This window comes from Nyctereutes procyonoides, unplaced genomic scaffold (genome assembly GCF_905146905.1).
Source record: "Nyctereutes procyonoides isolate TBG_1078 unplaced genomic scaffold, NYPRO_anot_genome, whole genome shotgun sequence".
Taxonomy (NCBI): domain Eukaryota; kingdom Metazoa; phylum Chordata; class Mammalia; order Carnivora; family Canidae; genus Nyctereutes; species Nyctereutes procyonoides.
The window spans coordinates 56,646,030-56,661,326 of NW_026575140.1; the positions used below are offsets into that span (position 1 = coordinate 56,646,030).

Sequence of the window (15,297 nt, forward strand, 5' to 3'; positions counted from 1 at the left end):
GCCCTCCGCCGGCGCCGTGGCTTAGCTGGTTAAAGCGCCTGTCTAGTAAACAGGAGATCCTGGGTTCGAATCCCAGCGGTGCCTGGCTCCGTAAGAAGCGGTATATTATTGCTGCGAGAGCACCGCGCTTCCAGCCTTCTCCAGAGCCTGTGGGCGGCCGGCGCCTTCCGGAAGATTCTTATTCTTCCCCAGCCGATCCCACTTTGAGCTGCCGCTCCGCGCACTTTTAGTGTGAATCCGGAGCCTGACACCCCACTTTGCTTCCAGGAACTGGGGTGACGCGGGCATCCCGCGTTCGAGGGCGTGGGGCCCGGGGCTCGGGCTCATTTTGCCGGGGCCGTCCCGGGGCGGTGCGCGCGGAGTGGGGGGTGGGAGCATCACGGCCGGGGCAGGGGAGGCGCGGGCGGCTGCAGGGGGGAGTGCGGGCCGCGGCGCACGCGCACAGCCGTCCCGGGCGGAGGGGCGGGGCCGGCGGGAGGCGGGCCCGTTGATAGGCAGCTATAGTGGCGCAGGCCCCAAGCCGCACGCGGCTGTGATGGCCGAGTGGTTAAGGCGTTGGACTCGAAATCCAATGGGGTCTCCCCGCGCAGGTTCGAATCCTGCTCACAGCGTGTGTACTTTTGGGAATGCGTGCGGAGGAGAAAGCTATTTGTTTTCCTAGTGCTGCCTTCCCTCGGGGGAGGAGGACACCGCCTGTTCCTCGGAACCTCCGCGCCCCCCACCCCCTGCTACCAGCCCGCCAGCGCCCCTTTGCGAGCCCCACGCGCCGGTGTGCACCTTCTCTTACGGCTGTGCCTGAAAAGGCACCTCACCACTAATTTGACTTCTTGTCTTCAGCCGACTGGGGTGTGTGTGTGTGTGTGTGTGTGTTCTCGGTGCTACTGGGCCATCGTATTGCATTCCCTTTACCTCCCCCGCAAGTCTCCCTTTGACTGTTTCATCCCTTCTCCTTTCACCCTAGACCATGAGTCCATCCTTCCTCCCTTAGTCTCACTCCCTGTGTCAACTGAGAAAATAAGGCTTTCTGGATAGATGTCCCCTCAATACCCACAGTCGCACCTCCTACCTACCTGTCTGCCTACCTGTCTGTGGTTCCACTCCGGTCCTTCCCCCTCAGTGGTGTGGGTGAGCCTTCCATCACCTAACCCAGGCACCCAGGCCCACCCCTAAGCTTCCTAGAGCTCCCATTCCCTGCCCCACAGGGGCTCAAGGACATTGCCTCCTTCCTGCACCATCACACTTTTCCTCTCTACTTGGATCACTTCCACCAGCCCGCACACATACCCAAAGGCATCCCGATTAGCAGGACACCAGAAGCTCTCCTGAAACTACACAATCCCCCTTCAGCTACCACTCTGTCTCTCTGTTCCCCTCTTCTGCAAAACCTGGTATAATATACCCACTCTCCCCCAATTCCATCTTCCCATTCTCCTCTGAACCCTCTCTAATCCGGTGCCTCCCCTATCCCATCCATCAAAGATGCTCTTGCTAAGGTTACCAAATGCCTATGTGTTGCTAAATCCATCGATCACTACTTACAGGTGCTTACTCTCCCCTTAGAAACGCTCTCTTCACCTGCCCTCTGGGACACGCTAAGGCCTCTGATATTCCTTCAACATCATCAGCAGCTCATGCACAGACTCCTTTGCTGGTTGATCACCTTCTGATCTCTAAATGTCAGAGAGTGCCCAGGGTTCAGCTTCCCAACCTCTTCTCTATCTGTACTCACTCCCTTAACGATCTCTTTACGTATCAACTAATAATATACTAATACATCCAACATGTTCATCTTCAGCCCCACAACTCTTCCCTGAATTACAGATGCATATATACAACCATCTACTTATCATTCCCACTTGGATATCTAATATCATTTCTGTTTGTGATATCTGATCATAAACAAAATGGCCAGACCAACTCCTGGCTTCTTTCACCTGTAGTCTCTCTATCTCAGTAAAGGAAAGAAAATTCCATTTCTTCAGTAGGTCAGACTAAAAGCCTTAGGATAGTCCCCGATTCTCTCTTCCTCACACACACGCCACATTGAAGCAGTCAGCAGTTTCTTATTTAAAAGATGTTAAAATCACCACGTCACCACGACACCCTGGTCCAAGCCACCCACATCTCTCACTGAGATTCTTACAATAGCCACCAAATTATTTCTTTGCTTCCTTTCTTGTTCCTTGTTCCTTTACAGTCTGCTGGGAACATACTGGGCGTAGTGATCCTTTTAAAACATGAACCAGGTTCTGTCATTCGTCTCTTCACCATCTTCCCATGGCATGTTGATAGGAATTCATGGTTTTCAATGTGTGTAGATATAGAAATAAATGTATGTTATAGTAACATATAAACATACATACATAAGCATAAGGATATATACATCTATGTTTATTTCCTAGCTTAGGAAGTAAATTTTGGGTATATTTCCTATATATATATTTCCTCTATATATTCATATATATATTCCTAGCCTGGAACGTATGATACACAAATACCAATAAGTACATCAAGTGCCCAGATCGTGGTTACTAAAGACCATTCTCCTCTAAAATGAACCAGGGCTCCTAGGAAAAAAGGCTGATTCCAGGGCTGCAGTTAGGGAATTATAAGACAGTTTTGGAACATTTTGTTGCAAGAAAGTTAAGAAATTTTCAAAGAATATTGGATATCTATAAAGCAACAACAACAACATAACAGCTAGGGATTATAGCGGAAGGTGCTCCTGTTGGTTTAATCTGGGACAATTTGGGGCTTAAAATAAGGAGTGATTGTGATGGATGATAATTCCTTGAATCAGGTAAGACTCCAGAGTTCCTAACAGTATGAATAAATAAAATGAGAAGGAAGGGGACAGCTCTTTTTACAGTAAACTGCCACCTAATAAATATAGAGTTAGAGAAACCACCAATGAATACTCGAGCAGTGAGTGAACGTTAATGGAGCTATAAGTAGCAAAAAGTCTCAACGTATCTTCTGACAAATTACATATTAATTATTCCTGGGGGAGGGGATGATAACTTTACAGTGGACAGCCCTGGCCAACGCCACCTAACCACGTGACCAAAGTCAGTATCTCGGTGTTGAGACAAACCTACATGTGTCTTCAGACGTGATGTGGAAGACTCGAGAAGGCTCTGGCATCCATGGTGATGTTCCTCCCAAGAAGGTATAATCTGAATAACTTGATTTTAACCATGAAGAAACATCTGACAGACCAAACGGAAGGACACTCTGCAAAATAATGGTCCTGAGCTCTTCCAAACTGTGAAGATCAACAATGAAGATTCTTCCGGATTCAATGAGATGGAAGAGGCATAACAAGGAAATGCAATCATGTGATCCTGGGTTGGCTCTGGGATCAGGACAGAAGAGCTATAAGGACATCACTGAAACACTGATATTTGAATGTGGACCAGGGGATGGAATATGGCATTATATTAATTTTAACATCTCGATACTGGGAACTGTCCTATTGTGTTAAGGATGTCCTCGTTCTTCAGAATTACACACCGAGGTAACTAGGGGCAAAAGGGCCTGATGGCTCCAATTTACTTCCAGATGGTTTTGAAAGCAAATGTTTTTTACTCATACTGTATTTGGAAATAAGTGACGAAGCAAATGGGGCAAGGTTTGAAATTCTATAAAAATGAAAAGTGCCAGGAACAGAACAAAACAAAAAGGCTAGTTGTGGCTGCAGTGGGGGTGGGGAAGAGACCTCCAATGGGCTCTCATCTCACTCAGAAATGGGTGAATCCTGACAAAGTCCTTGGAACAGCCTAGAAGGTCGTAGGTGATCAGCAACCCCCTTCCTCCCCAATCTCTCTGATGTCAACTCCAGCACTACCTTCACTGTGGCCATGCCAACCGTGTCCTATGCCGCCATCTGGTCCTCTGACAAGCCAGGCATGTCCTCCCTTCAAGACTTTCCTGCCAGCTGGTCTCTGCCTGGGGTGCTCTTCCCCTCTCTTTTCTCTTAAATTTCACTTTCTCATTGAATACTTCTCTGATCATACCCTCTCTGAAATGACAATCCCCACTCTCCACTCCTTTGCTTGCTTTTCTCCAAAGCACTTAACCACCATCTGAGGAATAAGGTTTGCATAATGTTCCTGTGACTGTTTCCCCTACAAGAATGTCTGGCCCATCAGGACCCGGGATTATCCTGTTTTGTTTTGGACTGTTTGGGGTCTTCTATCCTGATTCTTCCCTTAGCCCCCGGGGGGCCTGGTCCTCCTACTTCCCAACCCCCAAAGCCCCAGGACCCAACCCTCCCTCCAGGAACTCCCCCTACCTTGGGACCCAGGGGGTCCCAGGAAGCCAGCCTCCCCTTTGAAGAACAAAGAGGGAGATGCTGAGCCTTGGAACCCAAGCTGGGGAGACGACCCAGCGGGGGAGGGGAAGCTCAGACACTCCACCAGCTGTGCTGTCTCCCTTCCGTTCCTGCTGTGCCTCCTGCCTCCCTAGGGGCCCAGCGCGTGTGGGACACGAGCTCCCCTCCCCCAGGCCCAGATGCGGTCTCCAATGAGATGGCCACTGGCTAGGAAGAGGCTGGAAGCCCAGACACCCACACGCACACCATGTGCAGGGGACCTGCACCCAGGCCCAGGCCATCAGAAGCCTGCCACCCACACGGAGACCCCCACCCCAAACCCTCAGAAACACTGGCCATCCGCTCTCGGCCACATATCTGTGTGTAGGAGTGACAGCTGGAGAAATAGTGCAGCCAGGACAACAGGTCTCAGATTTGGGGGGCCTGAAATGTATATCATTTAGCAGGAAGGCTTTTCAAGGAAATCATACAAAGTGGGTACCAAAGTAATACTCAGGGTGCAAGGAGAGATCACAACTACTGACAAATTGAAAATGCTGACCAATGCCACAGATGTCACAAAGTCCAGAACAACTTATTTGTGTTAGTGAGCCGCCTGCACATTGCTATCATACCTTCCTCAGACTAGCTACTGGTTCAATTTCAAGTCTTGCTTCTCCTCCGCTGTCCACGTACTTCAGGTGACAAGAGCCACTGGATACATGCATATCATGTGTGCCCTCTGGCTTTGCACCTTCACAGCACATCACCAGGGCCTGGTGATGAACACAGGTGGTGGGAGCTTTCTGGAAGCCTAAGTTCCTAACCCACTCTACATGAACCCACTTAACATATCCCACAACACAGTAAATTGTATGTCTCTCTGACTCACCTGTCCCATAGCTGGATCCCAGAATAACCACAGAGGGAGGGAGTGACAGGCAAGCAGAGTGGAGAGACAGCAGTCTTTACCATTTACAGTTAAAAACTCTTACTTTTGCAAATTTTACAGAAGCACATGGCCACATGAATGCATCTGCTAGGGCCCTCCCAGGAGCCTGGGGAAGCCTGAGGTGGGGGTGGGGGGTGGGGGGTGGCGGGGGTGGTTCCTGAAGCATAAACATAATTAGCTTCATGGTGAATTGGCCTCTGCACTTGAAACTTTTGATCCCACATCTAGATGGATTCTCAACCTGCCTAGAAATCCTACTCTTCTAGCCTCCAAGGCTTTTCCTTCTCTCCAAAATGATCATTTCACACCTTCCTTCTCCTCAAATGACCTGCAGTGAGCTGGACTCTTCTTTGAGGACATGAGAGCAACCAGAAGAAACTGTCTCATCATTTCCTGCACCCCAACTGATCCACACCCTCTATCTCCCCTCATCTCCCTGTGGGTGAGGAGTCTTCCTACTACTGAGGCTGATTTCTGGCCCTGTAGTCTACTGCCCTGCCCCTGCCCCCCTCCCCACCCCCCTCCTTTAGCCTCCTGGATGGCCAGTACCCCTCCCCACCACACACTGTTCTGCTCACCATTTGTGGCAGAACTTGCTGGAGATATCTACAGCTGCTGTCTGCATGCCTTCACTTCCATTCCTCTGTCAACCCATCCTGGTGGAACTGGACCCAGTCACCTCTCCTCCCAGGTCATCCATGATGTCCAAGATGCTAAACTGATGCTCACTTAGCTCTCTTGTCCTGACTTGACCCGCCAGCCGCTTAGCTAGAACTGGTGGCTCCCTCCTTCATATACTTGCTGTTCCTGGTTTCCCGAATGCTTGTCCCAGGGACACTGGCTCCCTTTTTGAACCCTGCACTCCTCTGGCTTTTCTGCTACCTTCCTGGTCATTCTGGATTCCTTTGCCAATTTCTCCTCCTCAGCCTGGCCTTTAAGTGTTGGGGGGGGGGGGCAGCGCTCCTTGCTCAGCCCCTGTCTTCTCTCCACCATCTCTCCCTGGGTGCCTTTGTCTCATAGCATTAAAGCCACCTATCTCCTAGGGACTGCCCCGCATTTACCCTCCAGCTCTGACCCCCAACTTTATATATCTCTGGCCTACTTGGATAACCAAGGGGATTTCAACTACCCTGTCTAAAGCTGAAGTGTAATGTTTGGTCCCTCTCTCCAAAATTTTCCATAGCTCCACATTCCTGGCGTTTCCCAACTCAGTAAAAGGCATCACCATCATCCAGCCAGTTACTTAAGCCAAAAACGGAGAAGAAACCCATTCACTTCTGTCTCCACTGTTTCTGCCTCACAGGCCACCACCCATGTCTTGCCTAGAATGCTGCTCCAGCAACCCAAATGCTCTCTCTGCTTCCATTCTTCACACAGCAACCAAAGCAGTCATTTAAACAGAAGCCAGTGAACATGACCTCACGGATTAAAACCCTCTGCTTGCTTCCCATTGCACATAAGAGTACAATCCAAAGTCCTTGCTGAGCTTGCAAAGCCCTGTGTGATGAGGACATGCCTGCCTCTCCCTTTTATCTCTGCAGCACTCCAAATCTTCCGTCCCAAGGACATTGGTTCTCACCAGCACTCACTCTCTAGCTCCCACCAGCAAAGTCCATTCCTGCCTCAGAGCCTTTGCACTTGCTGTACCTGTCATCTGTTTCTTCCATCTGCCTGGGCTGGGCTGAGCTGAAATAGCACCACTTCATTGAAGCTACCTCTGGCCACCTGGAATAACGTAGCACTGTGCTCTCAAGCCACTGCCCTGTATGGTTGTACCACCTCTCTCCCTCAACCTTATAACCATGTTATATGATTTTCTGCTTCCTTAGTTACTTTCTGGTCTCCTCTCCCCCCATAGTGTAGCTTCAGGAGAGCCCTGAGCCAGTGCACCCTCAGTGAGTGGGTAATAGGACAGACAGATGCCCAGATTGTTGCCCGGTTTCCTTCTGGAAGTCACTTTCACCTTGCCAGCACTGAAGAGAGGATTCCCTGGTAACCGACACAACCCAGAGATAGGAAACCCCCAGGAAACAGGCTGCAAGAGACAGAAGGCAGAAACCAGAGACGGAGCAGGCCCAGGGCGAGCTCCAGAGAGAGACCCCGTCTCAGCGAACCAGAGCTCCGGGCCGCAGGAGCCCAGCGGGCAGCAGCGCTGCAAGCCGCGGTGTGTGTGTGTGTGTGTGTGGGGGGGGTTGGGGGTCGCTCCCGCCCCCATTACCTGCTCACAAGTGGCCGCGGCAGCTGGCGGGGGCGACCCTGCCGCCCGCCGGCCCGACGCGTGCGGGATCAAAGCGGCCGGGAAGGGGAGGGCGGGGAGGTGGCGGGGGCCAGGAGGTGTGAGCGAGCCTCCCAGGGGGCCTGGCAGGAGCGTGGGAGCGCAGAGTGTCGGAAGGCGACAGAGACCCGGAGAGACGACGAGAGAACAGCGAGCGACCGGGGGAGGGAGCTAGAGGCGAGCGCTCGCAGGTGCACCGCCAGCGCGACCGCGCGGACGTTGCCGAGACACCCGGCAAGAGATCGAGCCGCCCAGGGGCGGCAGGGCGCACAGGAAGGCCGGGACCCGCGGATTAGAAAAAGCAGGCGCGCTTCGGAGAGGATAGTAACTAGGATAGACCGCGCGAGAAGGAGAAATGGCCAGGAGGGCCCCGCCCCGCCCCCCGGAGGGTGGGAGGCCCCCCGGGGTAGGGATCCGAGCTGCGTGGCCTTTCTCAGGGTCACGCCTGCTGAGGTTCAGGGACGGGAGGGTGGGTGGGGGGGGGTGAGGCGTAGAGGGAAGGGTGTGGAAGGCAGCAGGAGCCCCCTGGGTGGGAGGACAGGAGTGGGAGCATGTGGGAATCCGGACCTGGATCCAGAGCCTCCAACTCTGCCACAGGGTAAAAAAGTTGAGGATTAATATTTGCTACGAATGTTGGATGGAGATGCTTCTCTGACACTTCATCAGACTTCTCCCATTTGGGGGCAAGGGGGAAAAAAAAAACACTAAGGCAGTGCATTGGCCGGGAATCGAACCCGGGCCTCCCGCGTGGCAGGCGAGAATTCTACCACTGAACCACCAATGCAAGCGGCAACAGCCTTCTTGGTGGCCTTACCTGAGCTTGAGGCCACTGGTCCAGCAGAAGGTGTAGACCCAGGGTTCAGCAAAGGAGTGCTCCCAGGAGCTGACGTGGGTGGAGCGCCAGGCCATCCTTCCTCCCGCCCGGATCCGGCCACCGGCCATAAAGTCGCCCCATATGGCCAGGGGCGGCCCCACACCCGGGTGCGAACCGCCCGGGGCCCCAAGCCTCGCGTGCAGGTGAGAAAAACTCAGCCCGAGCGCAGGTTCCCAAGGAGGGGGGCCGGGGGGCTGTTGGGGCCACACATCTGCTCTCCCATTTGGCTCAGGTAGGGGGAGGTGGGATGTGCTGGCGGCCCTGATCCCAAATGGGAGCACCCACCTCAAAGTCTGTGTCTCTCCAGGCTCAGGCTTTGGCAAGGCGGGCTCCGTGAAAACAACCACAACCAGCACCACAACAAAAATCTCCTCAAGGTGTGGAGAGGCCCTGGGAGGGCTCCGAGGGCCTCCTCGGCTGGGACTCGGCAGCTTATCTTCCGTCGCAGTCTGCAACCTTGTCTCCCTGTGTCCTTGTCCCGGGCAGTCTGGTTGTCCCGTGAAATCTCTGATTTTATCTACTCAGAAACTTTATTCTGAAGCCTCCAGGTGTTCACACATCATTCTGCAGAGGGTCATGTTCTTGGCTTGAGGTGGGTGTTGATCATTTTTCGTATCTCTTTCTTGTCCCTTTAGGAAGACTGCCGGCCCCTTGCCCCCCTGTGGGCGGGAGGGGTCCCCAGGAGCAAGTTGCTGGAGCTCTACTGGCGTCAGGTGTCCTGGAAGCCATTGGCCTGAATCTCCTAGAATTAGTTTTGAATCAAATACTTCAATCAACAACAACAACAACAACAAACAAAAAACCCCAAATACTTCTACATGGGGAGATGTCCCCACGTCCTGCCCAGGCTTCAAAGCCTTGCTTCCTCTTCCCTGAGGGCCCATCCCCCTACTCCCCCGTGCAGCCACCCGTCAGTATGACCCTTTCCCCAGCATCTAATTCACTCTGCTTCTATACTAGCGACTTGATGTCACATCGTCTTTTCCACTAGATCCTGGAGAGCTAAGCTGGGCATCTGGTGCATATGTCAGTATGAACCACCCCAGCCTAGACCAGTGCGCGCAGTGTTGAGGGAATAGAAGAAGATTCACTTAGATGGAGCCAATGGGCTTGTTCACCTCCGGACAGACAGAGCCTCAGTTGATTTAGATTTCACCCAGCACACTCAGATGGCACCCTTACCCAATTAGGAGGTGAATTTTGGGGAAAAGTGCATATGATCCAGACTGGGAGGCTGAGGGGTGCTAACTTTTATTTCAGAGTCGGTGGGGGGAACCGTGAGCTCCTAAGAAAGCTGCGACTGGTGGTGGTGGTGGAGGTTGTAATGGAGGTGGTGGTGGAGGGGGGTGGACTCTGAACATTCCTAAGTCCTGTCCCAAATCACTTCAACTCCCTCTCTCCCTAATAACCTCCTCCCTTCAGCTGGGTTCCGCCTCATTATACAGCCATAAGGGCCTCAAACCGGCCGGTACTCCACTGGCCTCTCATTTCCCACACTCCCAGGCAGTTCCACGCCTTCTCCTCTCCCTTGCGCTCCTCCCCTTTCCGGGAGCCTCGTGCCCGGGGTAGCGCCGGGCGGGATTCGGGTGCCGAAAGGGGCGGGTCCGGGACCAACCCCCCCCCCCCAACCCAGGGGCCGGCAAGATATAAGGCACAAGGCGGGCAGGGGCTCGGTCCACACCAGTGTCCGGAGGAGCGATGGTCACTCGGGATCGAGCGGAGAATAGGGACGGCCCCAAGGTGAGAGGCGGGAGGGGAGGGAGCAGAGGCCCCTGGTCTGGTCAGGGGACCGCGTCACTGAGGCCCCGGAGAGGGCGCTGAGTTGGAAGGGGGGAGAGATGCGTGGGGGGACCCAAGGAGCAAAGAGCTGGGAAGGAGGCTGCGACGTCTGATGAAGGGGTCAGGTCAGAGCAGGAGCTGCGTGGGGTGCAGAAGTAGAGGTCTTGGGTTTGGGTAATGGGGTTTGGCACCTTGCGGCTTGGAGGGTGTGGGAGGGGCCGGAGTCAGAGTTCAATAAGCCAGGGGAGCACAGAGATGGGTGGCAACAAAAAGCCGAGGGGGTAGGCACTTGCTCCACGCGTGCCCAGAGTTGGCCCAGGGCAGCCTTATAGACAAGGCCCAAAGGCAGGTTCCAGAGGCCTGAAACCTGGCGGAAGATTTTAGAACCAGGGGAGAAAGGTGACTGCATAGATGCGTTAGAGGGGGAATAGGAGGCGCGGTTGCGCTGGTTATCCTCCTTTCTACACTCAGGGCCGCCAACTCAGAGCCCGCACCTTGCGGCCCACGTGTCTGGGCGCAAAGAGGGCCCCCCAGAGTTCTCCACTGAGACAGAGACTGCACCAGGCGGAGACGTAGAGAGAAAAGAGAAGGAGAGACACAGAGAGGGGAGGAGGGAGGACGAGACAAGACCCGGGAAAGAGGAGGCGAGCTACAGGCATTGATTGACCCTAGGGGCGTAGGGAGGGGGAGCGGAGAGGGATCCCCGAGGGGCCCAGCCCTAGGCTCCGGTGGGGGCGGGGGCGGGACTATCCCAGCCGCGGGACCCGAAGGCCGGCGCGGCCGCTGAGCCCCGGTCCGGTCGGCCCGCTCTTCCTTTCCTGCTGGTCGCAGATGCTGAAGCCGCTGGTGGAGAAGCGGCGCCGGGACCGCATCAACCGCAGCCTGGAAGAGCTGAGGCTGCTGCTGCTGGAGCGGACCCGGGACCAGGTCAGTCCTTCTGCCGGCCCCGGACCGCTCCCAGCACCCGGGTCCTCGCGTCCCATGGCTTTCCTACGGGGGTGGGGGACACATGCTGCATTGGCGACCCAGGCCCCCAGGCATCCTGACCCGAGTCCCGCCCTTGGAATCCCATCCCAGAGCCCCCTGTCGCCCTCAGAACGCGATCTTCAGGGCCGCCCCTCGGGTCTGTAAGTCTCACACGGGGCTCTGTAAATTTCACTCCCAGGGTCGGTCAGCGTTCCCACGTCTGGGTCTGTACATGCTCCCTCCTCCTCTTCCCCCGCGCCCCCCTCAGAACGGCCTGCAGGCTGGTTAACTTCAGGCCCGGGGGTTGCCGGTTTTCAAACCCCCCTCCTCACACTGTGGGGTCTGGTTTCATCCCCTCGGGTTGGACGGTGTGGTCTCAAGGTTTTCCCAGGACCATTCTTGGTCATCGCCAACTCCGCGTTTGGTGGCGCGCTCCGTGCGCAGCGCGCGCACGCGATCGGGGGGGCACCCCCAGCTCCCGCATCCCCCCCTCCCTTCTTCCCCCTGCCACTTCCCCCCTCTCTCCCCACCCCTTTCTGTCTCTGCGCCCAACCCCCCTCCCGTCTGTAGAACCTCCGCAACCCGAAGCTGGAGAAAGCAGAGATACTGGAGTTCGCCGTGGGCTACTTGAGGGAGCCGAGCCGGGTGGAGCCCCCGGGTACAGCGCGGGGGGGTGGCGCCGCGGAGGGCGGGCGGGGGGGTCCCGGAGGCCCGGGCCGGGGTAGCTGGGGCGGACCGTGCGATGGACGGGGGGGCTTGGGGAGTGGTAGGTCTGCTCCGAGGCGAGGTTAATAACGCCCGCGCGTGTCTGTCTCTGTGTCTCCCTCATTTTGCTCCCTCTGTCCGTCCATCTGGCTTCCTGTCTCTGTCTGTGCGGCTGTCGGGCCTCGGTATCTCTGCGCCCCGCCCCTCCCCTCACCCCTGCGGGGCCCCCGCCCTGCCCGCCGGTCCTCCCGCCGGCCGCACCCGCCGCCGCGGCTCCAGGGGTTCCCCGGTCCCCAGCTCAGGACGCCGAGGCGCTCGCCAGCTGCTACTTGTCCGGCTTCCGCGAGTGCCTGCTTCGCCTGGCGGCCTTCGCGCACGACGCCAGCCCGGCCGCCCGCGCCCAGCTCTTCTCCGCGCTGCACGGCTACCTGCGCCCCAAGCCGCCCCGGCCGGAGCCGGTAGATCCGAGGCCCCAAGCGCCTCGCCCTCCGCTGGACCCCGCCGCCCCGGCGCTCGGCCCCGCGCTGCACCAGCGCCCCCCAGTGCACCAGGGTCCCCGTAGCCCGCGCTGCGCCTGGTCCCCGTCCCCCTGCTCGCCCCGCGCCGGGGATCCCGGCGTGCCGGCGCCCCTCACCGGACTGCTGCCGCCGCCGCCGCACAGACAAGACGGGGCGCCCAAGGCCCCGCCGCCCCCGCCACCCGCTTTCTGGAGACCTTGGCCCTGAGCTTGGGGGTGGGGTGGGGGCGGGGGCTGGGGGTGAGGTAGAGACTCCAGCCCGAGGGCAGCAGAGGGACCCGGGCGTCGGGGCGAGCAGGTGTTGGGGAGGGCGGAGGGGCGCGCGGGCGCAGCGCGCGGGTGAGATGTGGTCTATATTAGAGTATCTATATAAATATATATTTCCCTGATTCCTGTCCCTTTTCCCTGTCCCCCTTGCGTCTAGGATTGTACCCTCTCTGCCCCCGGCCCAGCCCCAGCCCCTTCCCGAGTCCCTAGTGCATGGAATAAAGTGGTTATTAAATCCCCGTGTATCCCCGAGCCAGGGGCCTGCCTTTATGTCGGCGTCCACGCCCACTTCTGTCTCCCTTTCCTTCTGTCTCCCGCCCTCCCTTCCCCCCCCAGTCCTGCTCTCCATGGCCCAAGCCCCGGGGCAGACAGGTAAGTAAAGAAGAGAGCAGAGCGGAGACTGAGGTTGGAGCTGACACCAGGTGGAAAACACTGAAATAGGGCAGGGGGAGAAGGGATGGGAGCCTTTAAGGAAGAGCCGGATAAACAGGAAGGGGGATTAAAAAAAAAAATTGAAATAAAATCGACTCTGGTGGGATTCGAACCCACAACCTTTGAATCGCTCTTTCGTCACTAGAAGTCCAATGCGCTATCCATTGCGCCACAGAGCCACCTGGCGGGCGGCGGCGTCTGATGGCTTACGGGTACTAGCACCGGCGCAGGGGCGGGGAGGGAGAGGGGTGCGAGGGAATTGGGCGGGGCGTGCCGAGAGCGCGTGGTTGGGACGTCGCAGGCCTGCTCTGGGGCGGCAGCCGGCCCAAAGCACCAGAGGCAGGCGGGCTTGCGGGCACGCACAGGTGGGAGAGACAGGGAGAGAGCATAACCGAACTGCAGCGAGCGAGCCCAGAGCTCCGGCTGCCCTCTTGGGGGATGCTTCCCGCCCCGGCGCACCCCACTCCCAGATACGCCCCCCCCTCCGTGGAAATAAACTCGTTCCGTTGTAAATACCGGTGTGTCTCTGCTTCCTCCGCTCCGTCGGCTTCGCCGCCCGCTGTTCACCACTCTCCGGCTTTTAAAAAGGCCGGCTGACCCGCGGGCACAAGTATCGCGAGCCCGTCTCGCCCCTCTAGCCTCTTAGGAGGACTACGGGGAGGACTCTCTTCCACGCAGGTAGCGTGGCCGAGCGGTCTAAGGCGCTGGATTTAGGCTCCAGTCTCTTCGGAGGCGTGGGTTCGAATCCCACCGCTGCCAAGATGGAGTTTTTCTGGTGGCCTGGGCATCCCAGAACTCCTAAGACCATCTCCTCCGGGGGATGTAAGCTTCTTGTTTTTACGAAGACTCGCCATCCTCTCCTCTCCTCTCCTCTCTGGCATTCTGGTCGGCCTAGCTTGGTGCCAGCCAGGACGCGGTGGGAGCTGCCAAAGTGACCTTCCATTCTGCATAAGGTACTTCCGCTGTATGATGCATCCTCAAAAAGCAAACTTCTCTCCCCAAACTTGCACGATCTTCTAATTTTGTAAGTGCTGACCGAGTGTTCTGACGGTGTCTGGGCTCCAGTGCCCAGGTCCGGAAAGCTCAAACGACAGCACCTTCGTTTGCTGACATTCTCAGACTCGGGTGACAAGAGCTGCTCACGTACGAATCTGATACGTAAGAGAGTCCAGAGGGTACCCAGTAGAGACAAAAAAGGCTGATAAATAACAGAGCTCAGTGGGTAGTGGGTAGAGGGCTAAAATGTAAGGTTCCACCGAGATTTGAACTCGGATCGCTGGATTCAGAGTCCAGAGTGCTAACCATTACACCATGGAACCAACTTCAGGATATCTGCTTATGGGAGTGTACATATTACTGAAGTTCTTGGTCTGCGCGGCTCCCTCCCCTCCCCTCCTGCCATTCATAGAAGACAGAAGAAGAAAATAATATGCCTGCCGGAAGCAGTGGACACCTCTACGCAGCACCTGAAATACAAATTGAGATGCGCTGTGACGTTTAAAATCCGCACCATCCTCAGAAGACACGGGGCTTACTGAAAAGATTGTTAAGATCCATTCATAATTTAAAAATAGTGATCACGTGTTAGGATGATAAGATTTCATTGGGTTAAAGAAATTGTTATTAAAATTAATCTCAAAAAAATTAATCTCACGTGATTCTTTCTACTTTGTATTGTGCCTACTAGCACGTTTAAATTATCATAAAAGAGCTCTACTTTCCCTCCACGGTCATTCGTTCTACTTTTTGAAAACTAAAGTCCTTGACGGGGTTACTATCATTATTTCTTTTTTAAAGTCATGTAACAAAAAAATAAATAAAGTTATGTAACAGCACTTTCACGATCCTTTTCCCCTTGGTTTCGTTTATTATTTATTTATTTATTTGTTTATTTACCCCTTGGTTTTGTTTAAAAGAATATAGATATTACGTGTATTCAAGAAGAGATCTATGCTCCTTGAGAGGGGGAAAAAAGCGAACGCCCGAACAGGGACTTGAACCCTGGACCCTCAGATTAAAAGTCTGATGCTCTACCGACTGAGCTATCCGGGCTCTTGCTTGTTTCTTGCTCTACTCCCTATAAGGGCTATCTACCCACGGAAGTCCAGGCTCTTGGAAACCGAGGCTGATTGCATGCACGAGCGCAGCGCGCCGGGAGAAAGCAGGAGCAACCCCGCGGCTACCGCCTGCTCTTTCCCGGCCTCGCTCCAGCAAGGTC

At 55.6% G+C, this 15,297-nt stretch overlaps 1 protein-coding gene and 7 non-coding genes across 8 annotated transcripts; 4 read left to right on the forward strand and 4 right to left on the reverse strand.

Moving 5' to 3' along the window:
• Positions 1–10: 10 nt before the first annotated feature.
• On the forward strand, positions 11–84 carry TRNAT-AGU (transfer RNA threonine (anticodon AGU)). Its single transcript has one exon. It is a non-coding gene; the product is annotated as a tRNA-Thr (tRNA).
• Positions 85–529: 445 nt separating this feature from the next.
• Positions 530–611, forward strand: TRNAS-CGA (transfer RNA serine (anticodon CGA)). Its single transcript has one exon. It is a non-coding gene; the product is annotated as a tRNA-Ser (tRNA).
• A 7,641-nt stretch (positions 612–8,252) lies between these two features.
• Positions 8,253–8,323, reverse strand: TRNAG-GCC (transfer RNA glycine (anticodon GCC)). The gene has a single exon. It is a non-coding gene; the product is annotated as a tRNA-Gly (tRNA).
• A 1,700-nt stretch (positions 8,324–10,023) lies between these two features.
• Positions 10,024–12,588, forward strand: HES7 (hes family bHLH transcription factor 7). Its single transcript, XM_055306695.1, has 4 exons — positions 10,024–10,153; positions 11,024–11,119; positions 11,729–11,816; positions 12,143–12,588. The coding sequence occupies exons 1-4, from the start codon at positions 10,112–10,114 to the stop codon at positions 12,586–12,588; spliced, it is 672 nt and encodes a 223-aa protein (XP_055162670.1). The 5' UTR covers positions 10,024–10,111.
• Positions 12,589–13,171: 583 nt separating this feature from the next.
• TRNAR-UCU (transfer RNA arginine (anticodon UCU)) lies at positions 13,172–13,258 on the reverse strand. Its single transcript is given in 2 exon segments — positions 13,172–13,207; positions 13,222–13,258. It is a non-coding gene; the product is annotated as a tRNA-Arg (tRNA).
• A 498-nt stretch (positions 13,259–13,756) lies between these two features.
• Positions 13,757–13,838, forward strand: TRNAL-UAG (transfer RNA leucine (anticodon UAG)). Its single transcript has one exon. It is a non-coding gene; the product is annotated as a tRNA-Leu (tRNA).
• A 488-nt stretch (positions 13,839–14,326) lies between these two features.
• On the reverse strand, positions 14,327–14,398 carry TRNAQ-CUG (transfer RNA glutamine (anticodon CUG)). Its single transcript has one exon. It is a non-coding gene; the product is annotated as a tRNA-Gln (tRNA).
• A 660-nt stretch (positions 14,399–15,058) lies between these two features.
• On the reverse strand, positions 15,059–15,131 carry TRNAK-UUU (transfer RNA lysine (anticodon UUU)). Its single transcript has one exon. It is a non-coding gene; the product is annotated as a tRNA-Lys (tRNA).
• Between the last annotated feature and the right edge of the window lie 166 nt (positions 15,132–15,297).